Source organism: Numenius arquata, chromosome 7 (assembly GCF_964106895.1).
Source record: "Numenius arquata chromosome 7, bNumArq3.hap1.1, whole genome shotgun sequence".
NCBI lineage: Eukaryota > Metazoa > Chordata > Aves > Charadriiformes > Scolopacidae > Numenius > Numenius arquata.
Window position 1 is genome coordinate 38,289,752 of NC_133582.1, and position 23,874 is coordinate 38,313,625.

At 44.5% G+C, this 23,874-nt stretch overlaps 1 protein-coding gene across 2 annotated transcripts in view; it reads left to right on the forward strand.

Annotated features, from left to right (window-relative positions):
* Positions 1 to 1,637: 1,637 nt before the first annotated feature.
* Positions 1,638 to 23,874, forward strand: part of TRANK1 (tetratricopeptide repeat and ankyrin repeat containing 1) — a 53,024-nt gene continuing 30,787 nt past the window's right edge. Inside the window, exons 1-11 of one of the 2 annotated variants that reach the window (XM_074150464.1) lie at positions 1,638 to 1,771; positions 3,711 to 3,834; positions 5,206 to 5,356; positions 6,338 to 6,456; positions 9,325 to 9,408; positions 14,078 to 14,216; positions 15,528 to 15,659; positions 18,646 to 18,813; positions 21,014 to 21,023; positions 22,407 to 22,552; positions 22,926 to 23,177. In XM_074150464.1, the coding sequence (XP_074006565.1) occupies positions 1,638 to 1,771; positions 3,711 to 3,834; positions 5,206 to 5,356; positions 6,338 to 6,456; positions 9,325 to 9,408; positions 14,078 to 14,216; positions 15,528 to 15,659; positions 18,646 to 18,813; positions 21,014 to 21,023; positions 22,407 to 22,552; positions 22,926 to 23,177 (1,459 nt within the window). Of the gene's footprint in view, positions 1,772 to 3,710; positions 3,835 to 5,205; positions 5,357 to 6,337; positions 6,457 to 9,324; positions 9,409 to 14,077; positions 14,217 to 15,527; positions 15,660 to 18,645; positions 18,814 to 21,013; positions 21,024 to 22,393; positions 22,553 to 22,925; positions 23,178 to 23,874 lie in introns of both variants that reach the window. The other variant, XM_074150463.1, reaches the window with a different exon arrangement.

Sequence of the window (23,874 nt, forward strand, 5' to 3'; positions counted from 1 at the left end):
GTGCCCCTTGTTTCAGCCAGACCTTGCACAGGCCATTGAGACGTCTATGCTAATCATATCCTGGGGTGCATTTACCAAACGTTGATGAGGATGTGTGTCTTGTTTCTGACAATGTCTGTGCCCTACAGTCACCAGTTTATGACAGAGAACATTTCTGGGGGAAGCTCGGTATGAAATCGAGAGCAGCGTGGGATGTTCTGTCTCGCTTGGTGCACCAGTGCCCATTTGATATCTCTTGAAAGCACAGCCAGAACTGAGAAGTCTCACATCTGACTTCCAAAGTACAGATGCAGCCCTTGCACACTAGACCCAGTGCCGGTACAAATCCTGTCTCAAGACTGAGATGTGCTTTGCACTGGCAAGATCATAGAATCATAGAATGGTTAGAGTTGGAAGGGACCTTAAAGATCATCGAGTTCCAACTCCCCTGCCGTGGGCAGGGACACCTTCCACTAGACCCACTAGACCTCCAACTAGAGGTTGCTCAAAGCCCCATCCAGCATGGCCTTGAACCCCTCCAGGGATGGGGCAGCCACAGCTTCTCTGGGCAACCTGTTCCAGTGCCTCACCACCCTCACAGTAAAGAATTTCTTTCTAGTATCTAACCTAAATCCCCCCTCTTTCAGTTGACAAGCGTTCCCCCTCATCCTATGGCTCCACTCCCTGATAAAGAGTCCCTCCCCATCTCTCCTGTAGCCCGTGTCAGGTACTGGAAGGCCGTTATAAAGTCTCCCCGGAGCCTTCTCTTCTCCAGGCTGAACAACCCCAGCTCTCTCAGCCTGTCCCCATAGCAGAGGTGCTCCAGCCCTCTGATCATCTTCATGGCCCTCTGGGCCCGTTCCAACAGGTCCATGGCCTTCCTGTGTTGAGGACTCCAAAGCTGGACACAGTACTCCAGGTGGGGTCTCATCAGAGCAGAGTAGAGGGGCAGAATCACCTCCCGTGACCTGCTGGCCACACTTCTCTTGATGCAGCCCAGGATGCGGTTGGCTTTCTGGGCTGTCAGTGCTCACTGCCAGCTCGTGTTGATCTTCTCATCCACGAGCACTTCCAAGTCCTTCTCCTGAGGGCTGCTCTCAATCCATTTTCTGCCCAACCTGGATTTCTGCCTGGGATTGCCACATCCCAGGTGCAGGACCCTGCACTTGGCCTGCTGAACTTCATGAGGTTCACACGGGCCCACCTCTCACGCCTGTCCAGGTCCCTCTGGATGGCATCCCTTTCCTCCAGCATGTTGACCGCACCACCCAGCTTGGTGTCTTCGGCAAACTTGCTGAGGGTGCACTCTATCCCACTGTCCATGTCTCCAACAAAGATGTTGAACAGCACTGGTCCCAGATCCGGCCCCTGAGGAACTCCACTCGTCACTGGCTTCCGCTTGGACATTGGGCCATTGACCACAACCCTTTGAGTGCGGCCATTCAGCCAGTTCCTGATCCACCGAGTGGTCCATCCATCAAATCCGTGTCTCTCCAGTTTAGAGACAAGTGTGTCATGTGGGATGACAAAAGATGTGCTCTTTTGTCCTCCTGTTCAAATATACAAAAACTATGGTGAAAATCTAAGTGGATTTTAGGGGAAGAAGTGTCTCATAAATCAATGCTTTTGTTTGATTTTTTTTTTCCCTCTTAATTAGCATGGATACCATGGAATATGCACAGCTCATGAGACAAGCTGGGAACCAGGACTTTAAAAATGGAAATTACTCTTTGGCCATCAGAAAGTACGATCAAGCTCTATATATGCTCAACTGTTTAATACAATGGGTCCCGTAAGTATTCTTGAATTACAAGTTGTAAAACCGTAAGACAGGTCTGAAATTTGCATAGTACTACAGTTAAATGAATTTTTGCTCAAATTAATTTTTCATAAACTGTGTTGGTTTTGGTTAAATTACTTCTGTTTCTTAGCTGATACGCTGGGGATTAATCTTGCTGTGATTCTGCCACTTCCTTGTCATGTCTATGGCCTGTCGTTACATGGGTCATCTGATTACCTTTAAAATGATTCACACAAGTTACTTTGTTCTTTGTTCTTAGTCTTTCTTAGCATTCTCATATTTGTTAAAAATAATCTTTCAGCGGAAGAGTTCTTTGGGTATTTCTTCCCAAAGATTAAGTGCTTGTTTTCATCAGTTAACATCAGTCGCAAATGTTACTAATGATTAAATAGTTGAGTTTTATGTTAACTATTAACTATTAATTACTACTGTATATTAACACTGCTGTTGACCTAATTTAACACCAGCCATTCATTTATTTTGACTATTAGCCATTTCATCTAAGTAGTAAAATAAGTCTGGGGCGTGTACAGGGAGTAGGACCGAGCGAGGACAGAGCTCAGCAGGCTACTCCCGAGCATCTCCTTTCCCCTTGCCATAGGTTGCCTAGGCAGGATGTGCTTGCGTGGAAGAGTGTGCTCCGAACACATTCAGTGTGATTGAAAGAACTTTCTTCAGTGGAAATTAGTAGATAGGAGCAAGTTCAAGGATGCAGCTGTGCGGCATGTGCTTCGAGCAGTTCTGGGCTCCCCAGTTCAAGAAGGACAGGGAACTGCTGGAGAGGGCACAGCAGAGGGCTACAAAGATGGTGAGGGGCCTGGAGCATCTCTCTTATGAGGAGAGGCTGAGGGACTTGGGTCTTTTCAGTCTGGAGAAGAGAAGACTGAGGGGGGATCTGATCAACGCCCTATAAAAAGGGTGGGTGTCAGGAGGATGGGGCCAGTCTTTTTTCAGTGGTGCCCAGTGACAGGACAAGAGGGAACGGGCACAAACTTGAACATAAGAAGTTCCATCTAAACATGAGGAGGAACTTCTTTCCTGTGAGGGTGGCAGAGCCTTGGAAGAGGCTGCCCAGAGAGGTGGTGGAGTCTCCTTCTCTGGAGACATTCCAAACCCACCTGGACAAGTTCCTGTGCAACCTGCTCTGGGTGGACCTGCTTTGGCAGGTGGTTGGACTAGATGATCTCCAGAGGTCCCTTCCAACCCCGTAGCATTCTGTGATTCTCTGATTCTGCAAGCACAGGCAAGACAGGCTTTCCAGACTCCCCGGTACCCTCTGGACTGTAGTCCTGTAATTTGTGTGCAGCTCTTTCCAGAAACTCTCTTGGATCCAGCAGATGCTATATATACTTTAGTATATTCTGTTCTCTAAAATGCATTTCTTTGTTTCTTTGTTTCATTTCTTTGTTTCAGCTGGTGTGAATGTAGACAATTCTATTGACTTCATCAACTGGTGATACAGTAAAATGCGTGTAGGTTGGTTTTTGGTGACCAAAATGAGTTCAGCATCCTTTCCATCTAGCAGCTTCCATTCCTGGGTCTGTTTTCTCCCATTCTTGGCCACTGGCTTTCACTGGGCCATATCTAGGAGTGTCGAGGTGGTCCTAAAGTCTTTCTAAATCTTCATATTGCGTTATTCCAGTGAGTTGGCTTTCATCTTCAGGAGAGACCAGGATATCACTAAGGGTATCACTAAGGTATCAGTTAAGATGTCACTAAGAGATTTTATAGCTGATGATGATAATAAACAATAAATGATAAAAATGATAAAAAAATAAACGATCTTTATTTTCTACAGCTCCATTTTTACCTCTGATTTTGTTGGGTGGGTGTTAGGTGGACTTTTTTCTTTTTTTCTTGTTGCTAACCATAAAGTACGATGTGTCCTTTTTCAAGTGAATAAACACTTATGCTAAAAACGTATTTTCAGGTGTTCCAGGGACATAGCTGTGTTACACTGCAACAAATCAACTGCCTTGTACAACCTTGGTAAATGGACAGAAGCAGTGTTTTCAGCCTACCAGAGTTTACGCTGGGATCCGGAATATGTCAAGGTATTCAGGTGTTGAAGCTGGCAGTTTTTGCACGCCTTGCTTTTTAAAATGGGTGTCAATGTCTGCTTTTTATTGTGTGTTGGTTTTGAGGTGTGATAAGCAAATCTAGCATCACATTCCAGAATCGGTGTCTGACTCTGTACCTGAGCGTCAGAATTACTACCGTAATAGTACTTTTAATAAAATGAAGCAGCTCTCTTTTGCGCCAGCTGGTTCCTTCTGGGTCCCAACAAGAGAGGCACGGATGCTTTCAAGAAAGACAGCTGTTTTATTAATATCCCAGACAAGGTGATAGCAAGTAATAAAAATCTTACGTGCCCTTGTGATGCTGGAGACCCCGGGGGTGATGCAGCTCTAGCCAGGTCTCTGGTCAGGCCACGACGTGTGGTGCAGATCCCGACCATGGTGAGGTTCGTCATCTCTGTGTTCATTGTGGTCTTACAGAGCCTGGCCCAGGGTTCAGATTCACCAGTCACTGACAGCATCAGGTCTGGCATGGGGACTTAGCTTTGAAGGCTCCCTGGGGCAGCGTGCCCTGATATTCTTTACATATTAATAGGCCTGCAGTTCCTGGGAACAGTACATGGTGGTTGAGGTCGTATTGTATTTCCAGTGGACAGAACAATATGCTACACAGACACTTGTGATGAAGTACACGTTGATTAAGTACACATTGACTCAAATACTTGTCTGCTAGGATTTAGCAGTGGTTGTACGATATTTACGATGTGGAGACATACACTTGGATTGATTCTTTTGTACAATAAATAGTCTCCTGGACCAACCACTGCAGCCTCCAAGATACTTTAGTAGAAGGTATTTGATTTAGATATGATAAAATTGCATGGAAATATCAATTTAACTTGTTTTTTATTGCAGCAAGCTGGTTATCTGGTTTGAACAAATCAAGTCCACTGTGACTGTGAGCCAGTACAGCCTAGTTCAGTGGTGAATACAAATCTGTTCAGCTGCCACTGGCTGAAGAATATACACATTGTGGTAAATACTACAAAATGCAGTGACATGGGAACATAAGCATATATTCTGGACCTTGTGACAAGAAAAAAAAAATCCTGTCCAGAGGAGGTTAAAGTATAGTTGCTAACAATATGTCTTTCATCGTCTAGTTATTTTCCAACCTTGTATTCCAGAAATTATCACTTTTAGTGTCTGTGATGACATGAGTAGCACACTGTGAATTTCAAGGGATGCTTATTGCACTTTTTTTGGATCTATGTGTAAGAAGTTGTAAAAATAGTACTATATGTCATTTTTATACTGTAATTAGAAAATTTAGGAAAAAATGGTAACATTAAAGATCTCTGAACATTTTCCCAACAATGGTCTTTTTTTGTCTCCTTTTTTTTCCAGGCTTATTATCGAGCTGGCCACTCACTGATCATGTTATCAGACTCTTGTGAAGCGATTTCTATGTTTCATAAAGGTTTGATTCTCCTGAGTGCTTCTGCTGATCGAACTCAAATCGCTGACTTTGTAGCAGGAATCTTCATAAGTGTCAACGGTAATCTCAAGACCTTAATTTTTCTAAGAACCTTTCAGTAATGATGACAACCCAAGTACTTGGTAGGGTGTTCTCTTCCTGAGATCATTCATTTGGTCATTAGTGCCACAGGCGTTGGAGGATTGTGAATATGTTGAGTGGCCTAATCAAAAGGATGTGGGGAACTTGGTCCACTTTGTGTACAGCAGATGTCAACAGTCCCAAAACACTCTGCAGGGGATTGTGTTGTCTCACAGGAGCATGTCAGTTGTGGAATAGTTAGAAAAGGTTGAAATTCAGATTCAGGGAGACAGCGTTGGAGATTTGGAGCTCCAGACCCCTAAGGCTTTAGTGGTTTTTGTCCAAACGACTGTGCTTTTCTTTCAGCTAGGTAAATTTGAAAATAATTAGAAGATAATCAGCTTAAACTTGAGTTTACAGTGCAGTGTGTTCCAGTGTTGGGGACTTTCCCTCAGCTAGTAATGGGTGGCAATGAAAAGAGGAAATTTGGCCTTTCTGTGTTTTTTTCACCCTATGTTCACCCTATGTCTCCCTGCCCTCTCCCCTTCTACATGCTTTTTGGTCCAGTTCACAGGCTTCATCTGGTGGGGCCTGCGGGTGTGCCAGGAGATTCCAGGTTGTGCCCCTGCTGCATTTACTTGAACTCATAGCCCTGTGTTAAGGACCTTGATTATCTTTAGCAGCATCCATAGCTGGGCTCACCCGCAAGTAGAAGAACTGCCGTGAGGTTCACAACGTCTTGGGGCTTAGAGGTGTTTCTTGAGGAGAGGGATTCATTTTTTTTTCTCCCCTTGTTTAATGAAGACTGGCTGCTAATGACGGGCAGTTGGGTGGCAGTATCAGTTGGGTATCACCAGTATCAGTTGGGTGGCCAGGGATATTTAAGCCAACATTTGGCATTAAGAAGTAATTTTGTTGGAGACCCCCAACTTTAAAATTCTGTGTATACTAAACAGTTTTCTCGATTGCTTATTCTTGCAGATGAGCGAGTCTTTCCACCAACTTTTCCCCCTGCATACGATTATATTTTCAGCGCGAGGTTCGATGCCCTCATCTGGCAAGCCGTGATAGAAAGGCTGGCCCAGAAAGGGAAGTGGCGGGTGAGTCTGTGGCTGCGGCGCAGTGGCCACTCATGTCTTACCTCCTCAGGGTGAGCTCCCCTTACCTCCACAGTCCAAACCAGTCGGTATTTATCGTTCCCTGCATCAAACGTCTGGATTTTTCCAAAGACTTGAAAAATACCTCCAGTGATAAATAATTTCTGAAATTTGCTTCTCAAAGGGATACAATGAACTTGAAATTCCGCTTGTGTCTTGCTATTGTCTCTGTTATAATTACAGTGTCATCTAGAGTCATTTTTCTTGAAAGAATTTGGGGGAGTGGGAAATACATGTTTATGTATTTTTTTATATAAGGGAGACCTTATATTTCATTAGGGAGACCTTACAGCAGCCTTCCAATACCTAAAGGGGGCCTACAGGAAAGGTAGGGAGGAACTCTTTATCATGGAGTGTAGCAATAAGACAAGGAATAATGGTTTTAAACTGAAAGAGGGGAGATTCAGATTAGATATTAGGAAGAAATTCTTTACTGTGAGGGTGGTGAGGCACTGGAACAGGTTGCCCAGGGAAGTTGTGGCTGCCCCATCCCTGGAGGGGTTCAAGGCCAGGCTGGATGGGGCTTTGAGCAACCTGGTCTGGTGGGAGGTGTCCCTGCCCATGGCAGGGGGGTTGGAACTGGATGATCTCTGAGGTCCCTTCCAACTCGAACCATTCTGTGATTCTGTGATTTGTGGTCCCTTTTACTTTTCCTTCTGTCTGACAGAAGGAAAAGCCTTCTGTGAAAGACCTGCAAATAAAGGATCGTCTCGGTGGAAGCACATGGTTGTTAAGCAAAACCAGATCATTTAGGAAAACCAAAAGGGGAATCACCTGAAATTATTTTAATCCTCTTTTCTGTAGTGACTGTGTGGAAAAAAAAAAAAAAAAAAATAAAATTGATCGTTGTCACGGTTACACCCATCCTGGGTGTCAGTGGCGACTGCGGCACAGCGGGGGCTGCAGGGGTCTCTGTGAGGGGAGGCCGGGGCTGCACTGGGCCAGGCAGGCCCAGCCGGCTCCAATGGCCCCACCACAGGGCACAGCGCAGCCCCGCAGCCACCACGGCGGCACCTCGGGGAAAGCGGGTTTTAAAAAGGGTAAAACCCTGCCTGGCAGAGTGAGGCGGAAAAAAGTGAGAGAAACAGCCCTGTGAGCAGCAGGGTCAGAGAAAGAGAGGAAGGAAGGGGAGGAGGTGCTGCAGGCCCCTTGCGGCCTGTGGAGGGGCCGTGCAGGAGCAGGCTCCTGATGGGAACCACAGCCCATGGAGAACCCATGCTGGAGCAGAAGAGACACATTAGGAGGAGGGAGCTATGGACTGACCACAGTCCCACCGTTCCCTGTCCAGCCCCCCTGCCATGGGCAGGGACATCTTTCATTAGATCAGGTTGCTCAAAGCCCCATCCAACCTGGCCTTGAACACTTCCAGGGATGGGGCATCCACACCTTCTCTGGACAACCTGTTCCAGTGTATCACCACCTGTAAAAAATTCCTTCCTTATGTCCAATTTAAACCTACCCTCTTTCAGATTAAAACTGTTGCCCTGTCGCTACAGGCCTTGTTTAAAAGTGTCCTTTATATATTGAAAGGCCGCAATAAGATCTCCCTGGAGCCTTCTCTTCTCTGGGCTGAACAATGCCAACTCTCTCAGCCTTTCTTTACAGGGGAGGTGTCCCATCCCTCTGATCATCTTCTTGGCCCTTCTCTGGACTTGCTCCAACAGGTCCATGTCTTTTCTGTGCTGGGCACCCTAGAGCTGAATGCAGTATTCCAGGTGGGGTCTCACTAGAGTAGAGTACAGGGTGAGAGTCACCTCCCTCTACCTGCTGGCCACACTTTTTAGGCACCCCAAGGTACAGTTGCCTTTCTGGGCTAGAAGTACGAATTGCTGACTCGTATTCAATTTTTCATCCACCAGTTCCCGCAAGTCCTCCTCCACAGGGCTGCTCTCAATCCATTCATCCCCCATTCTATATTGATACTGGGGATTGCCCTGACCTTGCTCTTGGCCTTGTTGAACTTCATGAGATTCACATGGGCCCGCTCCTTGAGCCTGTCAAGGTCCCTCTGGATGGCATCCCATTCCTCAAGCGTATCAACTGCATCACTCAGCCTTGGTACCATCTGCAAACTTGCTGAGTGATTGAATGCACCACACAAATCACAATGTCTACATCTTTGATGAAGATTTAAATAGTACTGGTCCCAGTACAGACCCTTCAGGGACACAACTTGTTACTGGTTTCCACTTGCACACTGAACCGTTGACTATAGATGCAGCCATCAAGGCAATTTCTTATCCATCCAACAGTCCATCAAACCCTTATTTCTCCAATTTAGAGTTAAGAATGTTGTGGGGGACTGTATCAGAGGCCTTACAGAAGTCCGGATAGATGATATCCATAGTTCTTCCCTTGTCCTCTGGAAAAGTTAGGTGGGTTTTCAAGAAGCGAGGTAGACTTTTTGGGGGAACTGAAAAAACGGAAAAAGATGCAGTATGCATTTCTTGCCTTCTGCTCAGGATGGTGGTGTAGCTGGGGAGTCTCATCCTCATGAATGTAAAGGTCCATTTCTAAAGCAAAGGGTCACTTCCAAGGTGTACTGGAGAGACTTTTAGGGCTTGACCTTTCTACATGTTTTTTTATTTCTGAGGAAAATTTAATTGGCCATAGCTTTCCCCAGTCCACTGTATATTACGTTAATTCAGTTGATAAATGGATGGGGAGATTCAGTAATCTGTTATGATCGTAAAAAAAAATGTGAAATGTTGTCAGCCCTTGTTTGTTTTCCTACAAGATCTGATGAGGCAGTGAAAAACAAAGTTTCTAAGTGTGCTTATAAAATCACTGATGTGGGTTTTTTTTTTCCAGTCTTGTCTTCTGTTGCTATCTGAGAAGAAAGCATTGCCCGCCAATCTCAGGGTCAACCAGTTATCACTGAGGAATCTCTTTGAGGTAAAGTAGCATCCTTTTTTTTTTTTTTTTCCTTCTTTTTCTTGTGTCTGGTTCTTTTCTTTCTCTTTAGTGAAAGATTTTCCATCTTGTGTGCAAGGCTGAAACAGATCAAAGAAAAATAAAATGGAAAATCAAACATGGACTTTGTATCAGATTATATTAAGTCGTTTATTTTGTCCCTTTTCATTTGAACATTAAAAAATCCTTAATTTGCATAACTTCTGTATGTAATTCAATGTTTCCTTTAATTTGATCAAAAGGAATCGTTTTCCTGTCAGGTACAGCAAATTATTCATGTCATGCTTGGAACCTGAGAATTCAATGCTGAAAAATGTTTGATGTGGGTTAAGTTGGGTATGTTTTCCCACCGGGACAATTTATTGACATCCTTGGGATAGGGTGTTATTATACTTTGCTAGCCTGTCTCTCGACTGCTTCATGGTGCCGAGTATGATTACAGGGAGTTCAGCTGGGTGCAGTACTGGAATTTTCCCTTCTCTCAACGCCCCAAGTTTTTGTAGGTTGCTTTATACCTAGGCAGCAACTGCCAATCTTTCTCCCTAAAGGCTTTGGCACTTTTCAAATGACTTAGAGGATTTTGGCAAGGTGGATACATGTACCTATAGACCAAGTAGCCACAATTTCTAGTGCCTTTGACTGGGATGATAGCACGCGCAGACAGCAGAATTTAATCTTAATATTGCTCTTTTGAAATTGTCCTTTCTTCATCTTGGGATTCCTCATGTTATGCAGCATTTGGGAACCTCCAAAGCTTTCTGTGCTGGCAGGATAAAATAAAATCTTCCAGCGGTCAGAAACTGCCCTGCTCACGCATAGAATCATAGAATCATAGAACTTGCCAGGTTGGAAGGGACCTTTCAGATCATCTAGTCCAACCATCAACCTAACCCTGATAAAAACCATCACTAAACCATGTCACTAAGCACTATGTCAGCTTTTCTTTTGAATACCTCCAGGGATGGTGCCTCAACCACTGCCCTGGGCAGCCCAGTCCAATGTGCAATAACCCTTTCCGTGGAAACATTTCTCCTAATATCCAGCTGAACCTCCCCTGGTGCAACTCGAGGCCATTTCCTCTTGTCCCATGGCCTGTTCCTTGGGAGAAGAGACCGACCCCCCCTGGCTACACCCTCCTTTCAGGGAGTTGGAGAGAGCGAGAAGGTCTCCCCTCAGCCTCCTTTTCTCCAGGCTGACACCCCCAGCTCCCTCAGCCTTTACTCAGCCTCATACTTTTCTGCTGGCCGGCTGTGCCTCTGGTGGCTGTGCCGTGCCAAGCACACCGGTACATCCCAAAGGCTCTGTCCACCTGTGAGCTAGGTGGCCTTGTAGGGCTCACTGCACCCTTTGTGCAGGGGTATCCCACCAGAACGCTTGGAATGTGTGAAGGGGTGCACAACCATCGCTTCTGGCCCCTTGGGAGCCAGGGTGTAGCTGGAGACTGACTGTGAGCCAGGAGCTGCTGGTAGTTCCGCAACCTCTGCCACTCAGGGACAGCCGGTGTCCACAGCAGTAACACACCAGCTTTCTAAAGGCATCTCACAGCGTACGTGCATTACTATGCAGTGGATGCCCAGCCTGTTTCAACTGTAGTGACTTAAAGCATTTCCTACGGGCCATTAAAAAATGCCTTTCTGTATGCAATTTTTTTGTTTTGTTTTATTCTTCCGTTTCTTTGTGTGTATAAGTTAATTATAGTTCTGCTGTATGTAACCTGCTTTTAAAAGATACAGTTACACATTCATTGAGAAAGTCGATCAGGCTGTGTGCTGAAGTATACTAGATTTCTTAACAGCACTGTAATTTTCCTGATGGAAGCTTTAGAAAATGTTAACTGTAGGCTACACAGTACATGTTCTTGGCATTTACTGGCTGGCAAATTAGCAGTTTTTGGGTATACTGATGGAATATAGCAGACTTTGCCATTTGGCTGTTAATAGTGCTTGTGCTACCTTTGCCATAATAATTTCAAGTTGGAGCTTTTTCCGTAAACACGTTTCAGTTGGGTGTCTGACAGAGTGAGCGAGAGTAATTCTGAAAAAGAAGGAGAAGGTAAAGAAGTAAGGCCAAGTGCTGGGTCCTGCATTTCGGTCACAACAACCCCCTGCAACGCTACAGGCTTGGGGCAGAGTGGCTGGAGCTGACTGGCAGAAAAGGACCTGGGGGTGTTGGTGGACAGCCGGCTTAACACGAGCCAGCAGTGTGCCCAGGTGGCCAAGAAGGCCAACGGCATCCTGGCCTGTGTCAGGAACAGCGTGGCCAGCAGGAATAGGGCAGTGATGGTGCCTCTGGACTGGGCCTTGGTGAGGCCTCACCTCAAGTGCTGTGTTCGGTTCTGGGCCCCTCACTACAGGAAGGACATTGAGCTGCTGGAGCGTGTCCAGAGGAGAGCCACCAAGCTGGTGAGGGGTCTGGAGAACAAGTCATACGAGGAGAGGCTGAGGGAACTGGGCATGTTTAGTTTGGAGAAGAGGAGGCTGAGGGGGGACCTCATTGCCCTCTACAACTCCCTGAAAGGAGGGTGTAGAGAGGTGGGTGTTGGCCTCCTCTCCCAAGGGAATAATGACAGGAGCAGAGGAAATGGTCTGAAGTTGTGGCAGGGGAGGTTTAGATTAGATATTGGGAAGAATGACTTTACTGAGAGGGTGGTCAGGCCCTGGAGCAGCCTGCCCAGGGAGGTGGTGGAGTCGCCATCCCTGGAGGTATTTAAGAAACGTGTAGATGTGGCACTTCAGGGCATGCTCTAGTGCCCGAGATTGTAGAGGTTTTTTGTGTGTGTGTTTGGCTGGACTTGGTGATCTAAAAGGTCCTTTCCAACCATGAAGATTCTGTCATTCTGTGAAACATCTATTCCTGGGCTTGTTTATTGCGATAGCAGAAGAATGAGTGGATGGGTACGCAGAAGCGTGCCTTGGTTAGCTTACCATTAGATGAGTCTGCTGTGTTAGTGCCAGCAGAGTAGCCCATATGGGTACTTTATGCTACCTTCCATCATCCTGTGTGTGTTTGCTGAGTTTTTGGTGAGAAGGGAGTGTGGGTCGGTGTTCAGTTCTGGATCAGAACTGGATCAGAACTGGTCTGCCAGGCCCGTGGCCAGGCAGCAGCAGGGCTGTGGTGCTGGAGTAGCGTAGCTGTGGTGGGAACAAGGCACGACACACTCGGATTAAAGCAGCTCCCAAGCAAAGGTGCGCACTGCTGCTGCCGTGGGTTGCAGCTCTCAGTGGCACCTTGTCGTAGAGCACAGCAGCAGAACAGTCCTGCGAGTGGTGAACATACTCCTCACGCTGACAGTAAAGCATGGCAGGGCAGTAGAGGGCACATGTAGGTTGTCTTAACAAAAATATCTTCCTTCCTAGACAAGCAAATCAACAGGCTTCATGGAGAGAGGAGGATAAAAGTGGCAAAATAGTACGTCCTTCGTTGCTGAATTGGCCCCGCCAGTCCTACCTATTCTAGTGGCTTTGTTGTACATGTGGAAGGCTGAAAGGATCGAAATGCAAGATCCCTAAGCGTTGCTTCTCTTTTGCAGAAATTAGAAAATGTGGCTTTCTGACAACTCAGACTTCCCCTGCTGCCACTCCAGACTCCCTGTCATTTGTTGTATTTTGATTTTGTAACTGTGCACAAACAGTAATTCTTGCCAGTCAAAATTTGGCATGAGGTGTTAGAAAAAAAGATGTATTTGTGGATGTTGGAAGCATGTGTGAAGACTGCTATTTAAAAAGATGACTGGCACAAATGGAGAAATTACGTCTGAACACTGTTTCCGAGCACCCCCTCATGTCCTGATCCCTTGACACTGTGTCTCAATTCCCATCTGAGCTTCCTCTGCCCTCCTCGAGTTGCCCATATTGCTGTACCCCTTGTGGACTGTGCTTCATGTTCATTAAGTCCTTGCTGGAACATCCTTTTTCAGTTGAGCTGCCTTCTGCTCAGGCTATGCGCTTTCAATCTTGGTCTGTAAACTTCCCTGTAAATTCCGTGCTTTTATCAGATCACCTTATAGGAATTTATCTGCCTAAAAATATGTCACCTTTGTGTAAGCTGTCGTATTACCATTGTTGTCTTAATAATGCCAGATGCTTGCTGAGCTGGATGAGAGTAGGGCTTTGCCCTGCTTTCGAGCCACAGGCTTCCTGAGCTGTAAAATGACTGGTTACCTGAGTTCCCTAAACCCCTTTCCCCCAGTCTTTAACTCCCGTTTCCCAAATTCAAATATTTCTCCAGCCTTTTCTTGCTTTGGGGTAACTGCCTGCATGAGATGCCTCATCCAAGCTTAAAAGGCGCAATATCTGGTTATGGCAATATTTGCACTGCCGTATAGTAACATTTAATAGACAAGTGTAAGGCAGAAAGTTGCAGTCAATTACAGAGAAGAAATATAGAAATATTATAAAAGAGACATCAGTTTCAGTACTCTTCAGAGCAGGACAAGATTCTTTTAAGATTCATGAATATCTCGTAGGAGAAAAGTATTTGTTTTGAGCTTGTCCGAAAGTTGTTACATGTATAATAAATGTTTCATTTTACAGTGGCTTGATTGTTATTTTTCCACTGTTTCTTGTCATAAAAAACATGGAAATGGGATTAAAAAAGAAATGCTTTTTGAGGATGTGTAATAATGTGTTGCAATTGTTCTCTTTATTATCAGACTTCTGAGTTGTATGGGCATGGTGAGAAGATGCAAGAGGTAGCGGAGTTAGTCAAGTGGCTGATTTCCATGGGGGCAAAAGCTGAAACCATTGGAGTGTATCTGCTTCATGCTGTGATCAGACTGTGTATCAGAGCAAGTGAGTGACATCCGCAGCTAAAACAAAACAACGATGGCCTTTTTCAGAGAACTGACAGCTAGAGCTTTTTAAATTGTTTTTTTAAAACTAATAACGGAATTGTCAGAGTCGGAAGGGACCTCTAGGGATCATCTAGTCCAACTCCCCTGCTAAAGGGGAGCACGTTACTCAGGACTGCATCCAGGCGGATCTTGTAGGGGTTGGAAGGGAGCTTCGGAGATCATCTAGCCCAAATCCTTGCCAAAGCAGGTTCACCCAGAGTAGGCTGGACAGGACTGCATCCAGGCGGGTCTTGAAGATCTCCAGAAAAGGGGACTCCACATTCTCCCTGGGCAGCCTCTTCCAGGGCTCTGCCACCCTCACCGGAAAGAAGTTTTTCCTCATATTTGAAAGGAACTTCCCATGTTCCAGCTTGTGCCCGTTGCCCCTCATCCTGTCACTGGGAACTGAAAAGAGTCTGACTCCATCCTCTTTCAACCTTTCCTCATCAGGGAGATGCCCCAATCTCTCAGTCATCTTTGTTGCCCTATGTCGGACTCTCTCCAGTAGTTCCCTGTCTCTCTTGAACTGGGGAGCCCAGAACTGGATAATGAGATCAGAATATCTAGGTATAACCGTGCATGTGCCAGTAAGACACTTCTTTAAAACTGTTGTAAACGCTCTTTGTTCATCCATGCCTGATAGCGGTACAAACTTAATGTGGTTGTTCTCTTCCATGGCTTGAAGGAAAAGTGTGATTGATGTGGGTCTTTCAGAACCTGAATACATCAGCTTTGATGAAAATACAGTACTTCATCCTGCGACCTCAGCATGGAGCAACAGTTTCTATACGTGCTAAAGAGTCATGAGTCAATCTCAGAGTTGCACATATGACATCACGTCTCCCGCAAAATTAAATACCTTAATATGATTTGGTTTATATATTTCTTCCATATAATGTAAGAAATGCCATCTTAACATGAGGAGGAACTTCTTCACTTTGAGAGTGGCAGAGCCCTGGAACAGGCTGCCCAGAGAGGTGGTGGAGTCTCCTTCTCTGGAGACATTCCAAACCCACCTGGACACGTTCCTGTGCAACCTGCTCTGGGTGGACCTGCTTTGGCAGGGGGTTGGACTAGATGATCTCCAGAGGTCCTTCCAACCCCATAGCATTCATTCATCATTCTTTGATTCCCTCTCCTACTCCCTGTGTTTGAGAAAAGGTTTCATGCAGATGCATTTTACCCCTCCATAGGGGAAAAAAACCCAGGATCTGTTTCTGCTGTATCTCTGTTTAACATTTATAGCAAGTGGGTTTTTTTATCATTTCAGGAAAGAACCATCTCTTCAGGTGGTTACTGACTCAGAGGCCAGACTTGAAGGATAGGATCAACCAGCAAGACAGAGAGGGATGCACCCTTCTGCATGTTGTGGCTTCTTCCAATGAATATTCCCAGAAACGCAGTAAATACATTTTTTTGTTGTTGTTTTTTTGTGGCGTTTTGTTTTCAATTGGAAAAATGAATAATGGAAGAAAATTTCAGAGCCTGGTGTTCACTGTTTCATGCCAAGGAAGAAAATGAGAAAGTCCTTTTGTCTGAATGTGGACTTACTAAAATTTAAACTTTTCAACAATTCCTTTTTAAAATTGTATACCTGATTTGTGACCAATGTCTTTGCTCTTTGGTTTGACTGGCTATGATTTCCCCCACAAGTATGCTGCAGTTTTTAGAATAATAGAAATTACCTCTTAAAGTTTGATGTGCCCTTAAAATCCTATTGGACCACCCGAAGGCCTATCCTGTTCTTCTAAACAGGTGAAGATGTAAAACCTAAGTAGTGGTGTACCTTGGCAGAGGAGGAAAATGAAATGCTTTCCTTTACATTTTCTGTCGCATTTCTTAAATGTTAACTTAGCCTGGCTTTTTTTTTCTTATATTTCTCATTGTGCCCACTAGGTGGCAACAAGAAATAAGCGTCAATGCCAAGGTAACACCAGACTTTTAGGTCATTAAAAGCGATGACATTCTGGCAGTTCTCGTTAATAATATGAGTGAAACGCCCGCAGCCTATATCTAAATAATTTCCTTTTCTGGAAAGGTGTAACATGTCTTTTGCGGGAGTTCCATCTGTTGCTAAATGACTCCCATTTGCAGAAGAGACTGTGTGTGTATATATTTTTATTTATTTATTAAAGATTATTTATTTATAATTACATTTACATAATATATATTATAGAGAGAGTATATATATTTTATATGTGTTTGTTTCATAGAATGGTTTGGGTTGGGAAGGGACCTTCAAGATAACCTAGTTCCAACCCCCCTGCCATGGGCAGGGACACCTCCCACCAGACCAGGCTGCTCAAAGCCCCATCCAGCCTGGCCTTGAACCCCTCCAGGGATGGGGCAGCCACAGCTTCTCTGCGCAAAGAGAAGTTATATTTATATTTACCTAGCATGAGATTGTTTATAGAGTATATATATTTATTTAATAAAGGGGTTTTTTATAGTTATATAATGTATGTATATTATATAGACAGTATGTTTATAAATATTTCTATAAAAACAAAACCTTGCACCCATCTGTTAACAAAAAATAATCCCTAAAATAGCTCGAATGGTAAGGCTGAGAGAAACAAAGCAAGAGATTTGTGTTAGCCTGCATCATTTTCCCCTCCTCTAGGTTTTGCCTTTGGCACGTGCCAGTAACAGAGGCTGTGTGGTGTGGTGGTGTGCCCGGGGGAAGCCTAACACTGGTCTGACACTTATTTGGTCACCGTTGCTCAGTCTTCTCCTGCGTGACTTTGGTGCTCTTGCGCTCTCCCAGCTGTTCTGAGGGCATGGCTTGTAGCAAATGCGCCTCTTCGAAGCAAGAGGAATGCGGGCGGCTGCTGGCAGGGCTGTAAGTTTTCCCCTGGTAGGGCAGTGGGACACACTAAGAAACGAGCATGTCATCTTCCAACATATTAGATCCTGTGTCAAGGCTTTAAATCACCGTTATATTTATTGTGGTTATGTGGGATCTGTAATAATTGTTGTGGAATGCTATAGAGGATATTTGTTTCAGTTAAAAGCAGTGGTATCTACTGTTAGTCTAACTAGACACCTTTGTTATAAGGCTTATTACCAAGAAAATCCTGTGTTCTATGTTGCATAGGAAAGGAACGCAGTGCCTAGCTGTGTGTGTTCATAGATTGGTCCAGGCCAGAAGGATCCTCCAAAGGTCATCTAGTCCGACCTTCCCGCAGTCAGCAGGGACACCCCCAACTAGACCAGGTTGCCCAGGGCCTCATCGAGCTTCACCTTGAATATCTCAAGAGAAGGGGCCTCAACCACCTCCCTGGGCAACCCGTTCCAGTGTTCCACCACCCTCATAGTAAAGAACTTGTTCCTAATATCCAATCTAAATCTCCCCTTCTCCAACTTAAAACCATTGCCCCTTGTCCTGTCACTGCAGGCCTTTGTAAACAGACCCTCCCCAGCCTTCCTGTAGGCCCCCCTCAGGTACTGGAAGGCCGCTATGAGGTCTCCCCGGAGCCTCCTTTTCTCCAGGCTGAACAACCCCGGCTCCCTCAGCCTGTCCTCATAGCAGAGGTGCTCCAACCCCCTGATCATTTTAGTGGCTCTCCTCTGGACCCTCTCCATCAGGTCCATGTCCTTTCTATATTGAGGGCTCCAGACCTGCACACAGTACTCCAGGTGAGGTCTCACCAGAGCAGAGTAAAGTGGCAGAATCACCTCTCTGGATCTGCTGGCAACACTTCTCTTGATGCAGCCCAGGATGTGATTGGCCTTTTGGGCTGCGAGAGCACATTGCCTGCTCATGTCCAGCTTCTCGTCCATCAGCACCCCCAAGTCCCTTTCCTCAGGGCTGCTTTCTAACACCTCATCCCCCAGTCTGTATTTATACCGAGGATTGTTTCGGCCCAGGTGTATTCATGCCTGAGTCTGTGAAATATTCTGGTTTATCGAGTCACCTTCCAAACAGTAGCAAAATCCCTTGGTTTTGTTTTTTTTTTTTTTCTTTTTCTTTATATACAGAGCAGTTTGCCTAGAGGCTGGAGAACAGGGTTGGGGCACACAACACATCTGTGCCCACATCTGTGCCCACATCTGTTCCACATCTGTGCCTGGTGAGATGCTCATGAGGCACCCAGTCACTTTGTGTTTCTGTGCTCTCATTTCCCAGTTAATAATAATGAAGATGGAATTTTAATTTTTTTTGTAAAGGGTTTCTTTGCCTAACAGTACTAACCTGTTACCTAACCAAAGAAATACCTAACAGTACTTCATTCTTATGACACTGGACATTTTTTTTTTTCCTTTTTTTAAACTAAAGTTATGCTAGAAATTGTGCCAGGAAATTAAAAATACAAAGGAAAACAGAACAAAACCCCTGAAGAATGAGAATTTTTCTTCCTCTAATGTTTATTTATGTAATGTTTTAGGCCAAACAGAAGATGTGATCATGCTCCTGAATTTTGGGGTTGATCCCACTGTTCCAGATGCGCGGTCAAGATACGTCATAGATCTCTTGAAAAAGAACAAAAACTTCGACGCTGTAAAAGCAGTCAGCAATCACATTGAGAAACACGCTTCCTCTGAGAAATGGACAGGTACTACATGGACTGTGTGCTTTTCCAGTTTTAAAATGATCTCCTTTAGATACAAAAGGGTTTTATTTCTAATTGGTAATAGTAGGTGGGGTTTATGTAACTTTTCTTATGAGTTGTCACCCTCATCTCCTGTCTGTCGAGGAATGTTTGGTCCCTGCCTGAAGGTGAGTGCTGTCCAACTGATGTTCTTCATATATCATGCAATAAGTAACTACAAGTTGGTCTGAATTACTGTAAGCCACTGTTGTTGGGTTTTTTTCTCACCCTGAACCCCTGTCATAGAAACTGCTTCTTTTCGGTGCTTTTTTAGTTTTAACCTTTTACCTTCACTTCAGTTTTTGGAAATGAAACATTTTGTTCAAGTACTGCTGGCCTATTTAAAATGCTTTTACTAACAAAAAAATATTGACAAAAAAGGGAAGCTCTGAAATCACAGAATCACAGAATCACCTAGGTTGGAAGGGACCTTTTAAGATCATCTAGTCCAACCGATGAAAAAAAAAAAAAAAAAAAAACCAAACAACCAAAAAACACACAACACCCACAAACAAACCACGCACACCACCACACCACCCAACACTAATCCATATTCCCAAGCATGAATAAATGATGAAAACGTGAGTGAAAAGTTGCTGACGTTTTTAAAAACAAAGTAACATTTTAGTAAGAGCTCTTAATTCACAAAATTTTAGCCATCTTTGTTCTATGTGGGTGATACGCAGCTAAAATTCCTGTATTACTTGGAAAATTTTAACATCTGCAAATATTAAGGCAAAAGAGTAGCAGAGCAGACTATCAGACTAAAACTATGAGAAACTCTTATAACCAAAGCAAGGGAGCTAAAATTTAATTACACTCTCGGGGTACAGGGGATCTTCACAGAACGTTTTAAAAATTATTAACGATATCTCTAGGCGGTTTGCAGACGACCTGTTGTCATTCAGAAAGACACAAATCTTAATTGTCCCAGTGCTAATACGAAATTTTATGAACTGATTCCAGCCAAGGATCTAGTCGTAGGTGACCATTCAGAGAAGCTCTTGTGAGTATCCACATGAGAACTGACAGATTGACTCGTTCGGCAAGATGTTTCTGACCAGCAGGTGGAGGGAGGTCATCCTCCTCCTCTACTCTGCCTTGGGGAGGCCCCATCTGGAGCACTGTGTCCAGTTCTGAGCTCCCCAGTTCAAGAAGGACAAGGAACTGCTGGAGAGGGTACAGCAGGGGGCTACAAACATGATGAGGGGCCTGGAGCACCTCTCTTATGAGAAAAGGCTGAGGGACTTGGGTCTTTTTAGTCTGGAGAAGAGAAGACTGAGGGGGGATCTGATCAACGCCTATAAATACTTAAAGGGTGGGTGTCAGGAGGATGGGGCCAGTCTTTTTTCAGTGGTGCCCAGGGACAGGACAAGAGGCAATGGGCACAAAGTTGAACATAAGAAGTTCCACCTAAACATGAGGAGGAACTTCTTTCCTGTGAGGGTGGCAGAGCCCTAGAAGAGGCTGCCCAGAGAATCACAGAATCACAGAATCTTAGTGGTTGGAAGGGACCCTTGAGATCATCGAGTCCAACCACATTAAAAAAAAAACAAAAAAACAAAACCACAAACAAACAAAAAATCACAACACACAAAACCAAACAAACAACAACTCCCCCCAAAAAAGAAAAAAAAGAAAAAAAAAAAAAAGCACCCACCAACTAAACCCCACACCCACAACCTCACACACAACACCCCACCACAAACCACAATCCCGGGCACTAGAGCAAGCCCTGAAGAGCCACGTCTACACGTTTCTTAAATACCTCCAGGGATGGTGACTCCACCACCTCCCTGGGCAGGCTGTTCCAGTGCTTGACCACTCTTTCAGTAAAGTAATTCTTCCTAATATCTAATCTAAACCTCCCTTGCCGCAGCTTCATACCATTTCCTCTGGTCCTGTCCCTTGGGAGAAGAGGCCAACCCCTGCCTCTCTACAGTTTCCTTTCAGGTAGTTGTAGAGGGCGATGTAGAGAGATGTATGGAGTCTCCTTCTCTGGAGACATTCAAAACCCGCCTGGACACGTTCCTGTGCAACCTGCTCTGGGTGGACCTGCTTTGGCAGGGGGTTGGACTAGATGATCTCCAGAGGTCCCTTCCAACCCCATATCATTCTGTGTTTCTGTATGATTCTGTGATTCCTGCAGGACTTTGAGATTCAGAAACTGAGGAGCTGGATGCTGCAACTGATCTTTCCAAGCCATGGTTTAGTCTGCTCTTCAAAAATGAGTCCTGAGCGTGGAAATTGTTGATCTTGAAAGCATTTCTTCAGTACAGCCTTTCTGCGATGGCTTGGTGCCTGATCTGCTTGTTTGCCCTGGCACTAACCAACCAGAACTTGTGTTAGCAATACAGGTGCTAGAGGTGTTAGGCCAAAGCATAACCTATTGAAACCAGAACTTGCTTGTGTTGTGCAAATCTCAAAGCGCAGATGGAGCAAAAGATTGCAGAGGCAGATCAAACTTGGCAAAAAGAAAAGTTTATAGGCTGCATCTCTATTTTCAGGTGTGTATTCCATATAAGTTTACTGGAAAGCACTGGGTTTCATTGCACTTGCATCCTATGGCTCCTGGCAAGCAGATTTCCACAGTTTCTCTTTCTTTACTGTAGAGATCTCTGATCTGGAGAAGTTCTTAGCCCGGTGGTTCTCATTTAGGAGGTTAACATCAATCCCCCTGTGGTGGTAATCGCTTTGGTTGGTGTTCCAGGTAGCACAACCTGTCTTTCGTGGTTAGATTTTTTGTTTGTTTGTTTGTTTTGGCAATGCACAGCCAAAGAGTTTTCTAGGCTTAGTGCAAAATGAGAGGCTGGAGAATAAGCCTCTGCTTTACAGGTAACAGCCTGAGGCTAGTCCTCCTTGCTAAAAAGATGACCAACTTTGTCTGTCTCTTTGTCCTAAAGAATAAAGCTACTGTTTTGTTTGGTATTTGATGTAGTTGAATTCCTCAAAGCTTTTAGGAAACTCAGGCCAAGTCTTTCAGCTTTCATTTAAGGGTATTTATTAGATCACAATTTATAATCTGCCATTGCCCATTACCTAAGTATCTCTTAAACTTGTAGGTATGATTTTGATGTGTTAGGGTTTTATTTGTTTTGTTGTTTTGGGGTTTGTTTTATTTATTTTAGGAGGACAAATTATTTTATGGTGATATTTCTTAAATGCCACTGAGGAATCAGACAAGCTCAGGACAGCTGAAAACTATGCTGAAAACATTACTGCTTTTAGTCATCTACTCTAAAAAGTCTGAACACTGGTATCATTGTGAGGCAGCAGTGCCCTGCCTTCATGCAGATCAACTTGTGAACTATTACGCTTTTCAGCTTAGCGTATTATGGTAAAGAACGTATTCAATGAGTGTTTCAAATATCCTTTGGGATATGAAGTCCATCACAGGACTGGCTTTGGCAGTAAGAGTTTCAGCCATCTGATTTTATCCTGCCGCTGCACATTGCTCAGAGCCCTGAGATGTAATGTATTACAGTCCTGCCCTGAAAACATGCCAGCAAGGAACTGGCTTTTCAATTTCTGTGATGTTTTGCAGGGGGGAATGAAAGCAGAGACCTAGCTGATACAGATTCTCTCCTGGATGTTCTTGAGCAGTTCGTCCGGTTCTACAAATTTGAGAATGGAGCACATCATAAAAATGTATTGAAGGAAGATGCAGTTAAGCAATTTCTGAAACTGCTGTCTTCTGTGAAAGGTACAGCAAGTTCCCATTTCTCCCCTTCACGAAACTTAATAGTTGTGAAAAACATGGTCATTGCTAACATACAGTTTTTGCTCTCTTACCTTTCCTTCCTTTTCCTGTTTCTGCAACTGATATTACTGGAGTAATGTGCTTTTACTTACTTGTACTGTTGTGTTTTGCACTTAGAACCACCGAAATATGCACGGAATATCAGTATGATGAATCAAAATGTTCAGACTTATTTGGCTGTCAGCATCAGAACAAAAAGATGCAAGTGTTGCATTTTTCTGTTCTGTAATGGGTTCATTATTCTGAAATTAGCTCACAGTGAGAGTGATTTTATTATGTGGTTTAAGTGAGTTATGTTGTCTTGACTGTCTTGCAGAAATCCCCGAAGGGGTGGTTTGCAACATCTCCCATGCCTGCGCCAACAGCTTCGTAAAACAGTTGCTGGAGAAGCAAATGTGGCAGAGAGTTTTGCTGCTGCTAACGGGGAAAGCCAGTGGGGAAGAGCCATCGGGTGGAGGACTCTTCAAAAACTGCAATCTTTCAGATGTTGACATCGGCAATGTTATCCAACAGTGTGACAGATGGGATAAGCAAGTGAACCTCATAAGATGCTTGATTGAACGAGGAGGTGAAAAACTATGCAATATTGATGTGTTCTAATAGATCTGATATTTTATTTGGCTGTTTGGAGCACCATAGTGTCAGATACACCAGGGCATCTGTTTTGTGGCTCTGTATAAGTGCAGCAGCTGGTTGGAGAGCAGTCCATCGTCTGGTTCCATTGTGATCAATATAGGGAAGCTCGTAAGGCTACGTGGGGTGGAAGATGTTTTTCAAATGAAATTTGGCTGCCAGGGTTGGTAAAGGTAAAAGACCAAAGATTTTTGTTGCTCCTTGGCTTGTAGTTTCTTTGGTTTTTAATTTGTCTCCAGCCACAATATTATCTTGATTGATAGAAACTGTAAGTCACAGTCTTTGGGTTCAGCCTGTTGTTACGTTACAAGTAGTTGACTACTGCAGTGATTTCAAAGGTGTGACCAGATGTCTGTCTTTTTTTCAGCTAGTGCGGACATCATAATTTTTCTTGCTTTGCATGAGATTTATTCCTAGGATTACTCTGGCATTTTTCATTTCGTCTTATAACTTGATCTTAGCTATAAACTATGGACTCACAGTCCTGCTTCAGCCTTGTGAGTGCCAGAGGTGCAGGGAGGCTGCTTGTTTCAGTCAGTGGCTGACCTACTTGAAGAAGATGTGGGCTGGCCTTTCTGTCCCATCACAGCAGGAGGACTAGTTGCTCTGCTTAATAGAAGATCACAGGACAC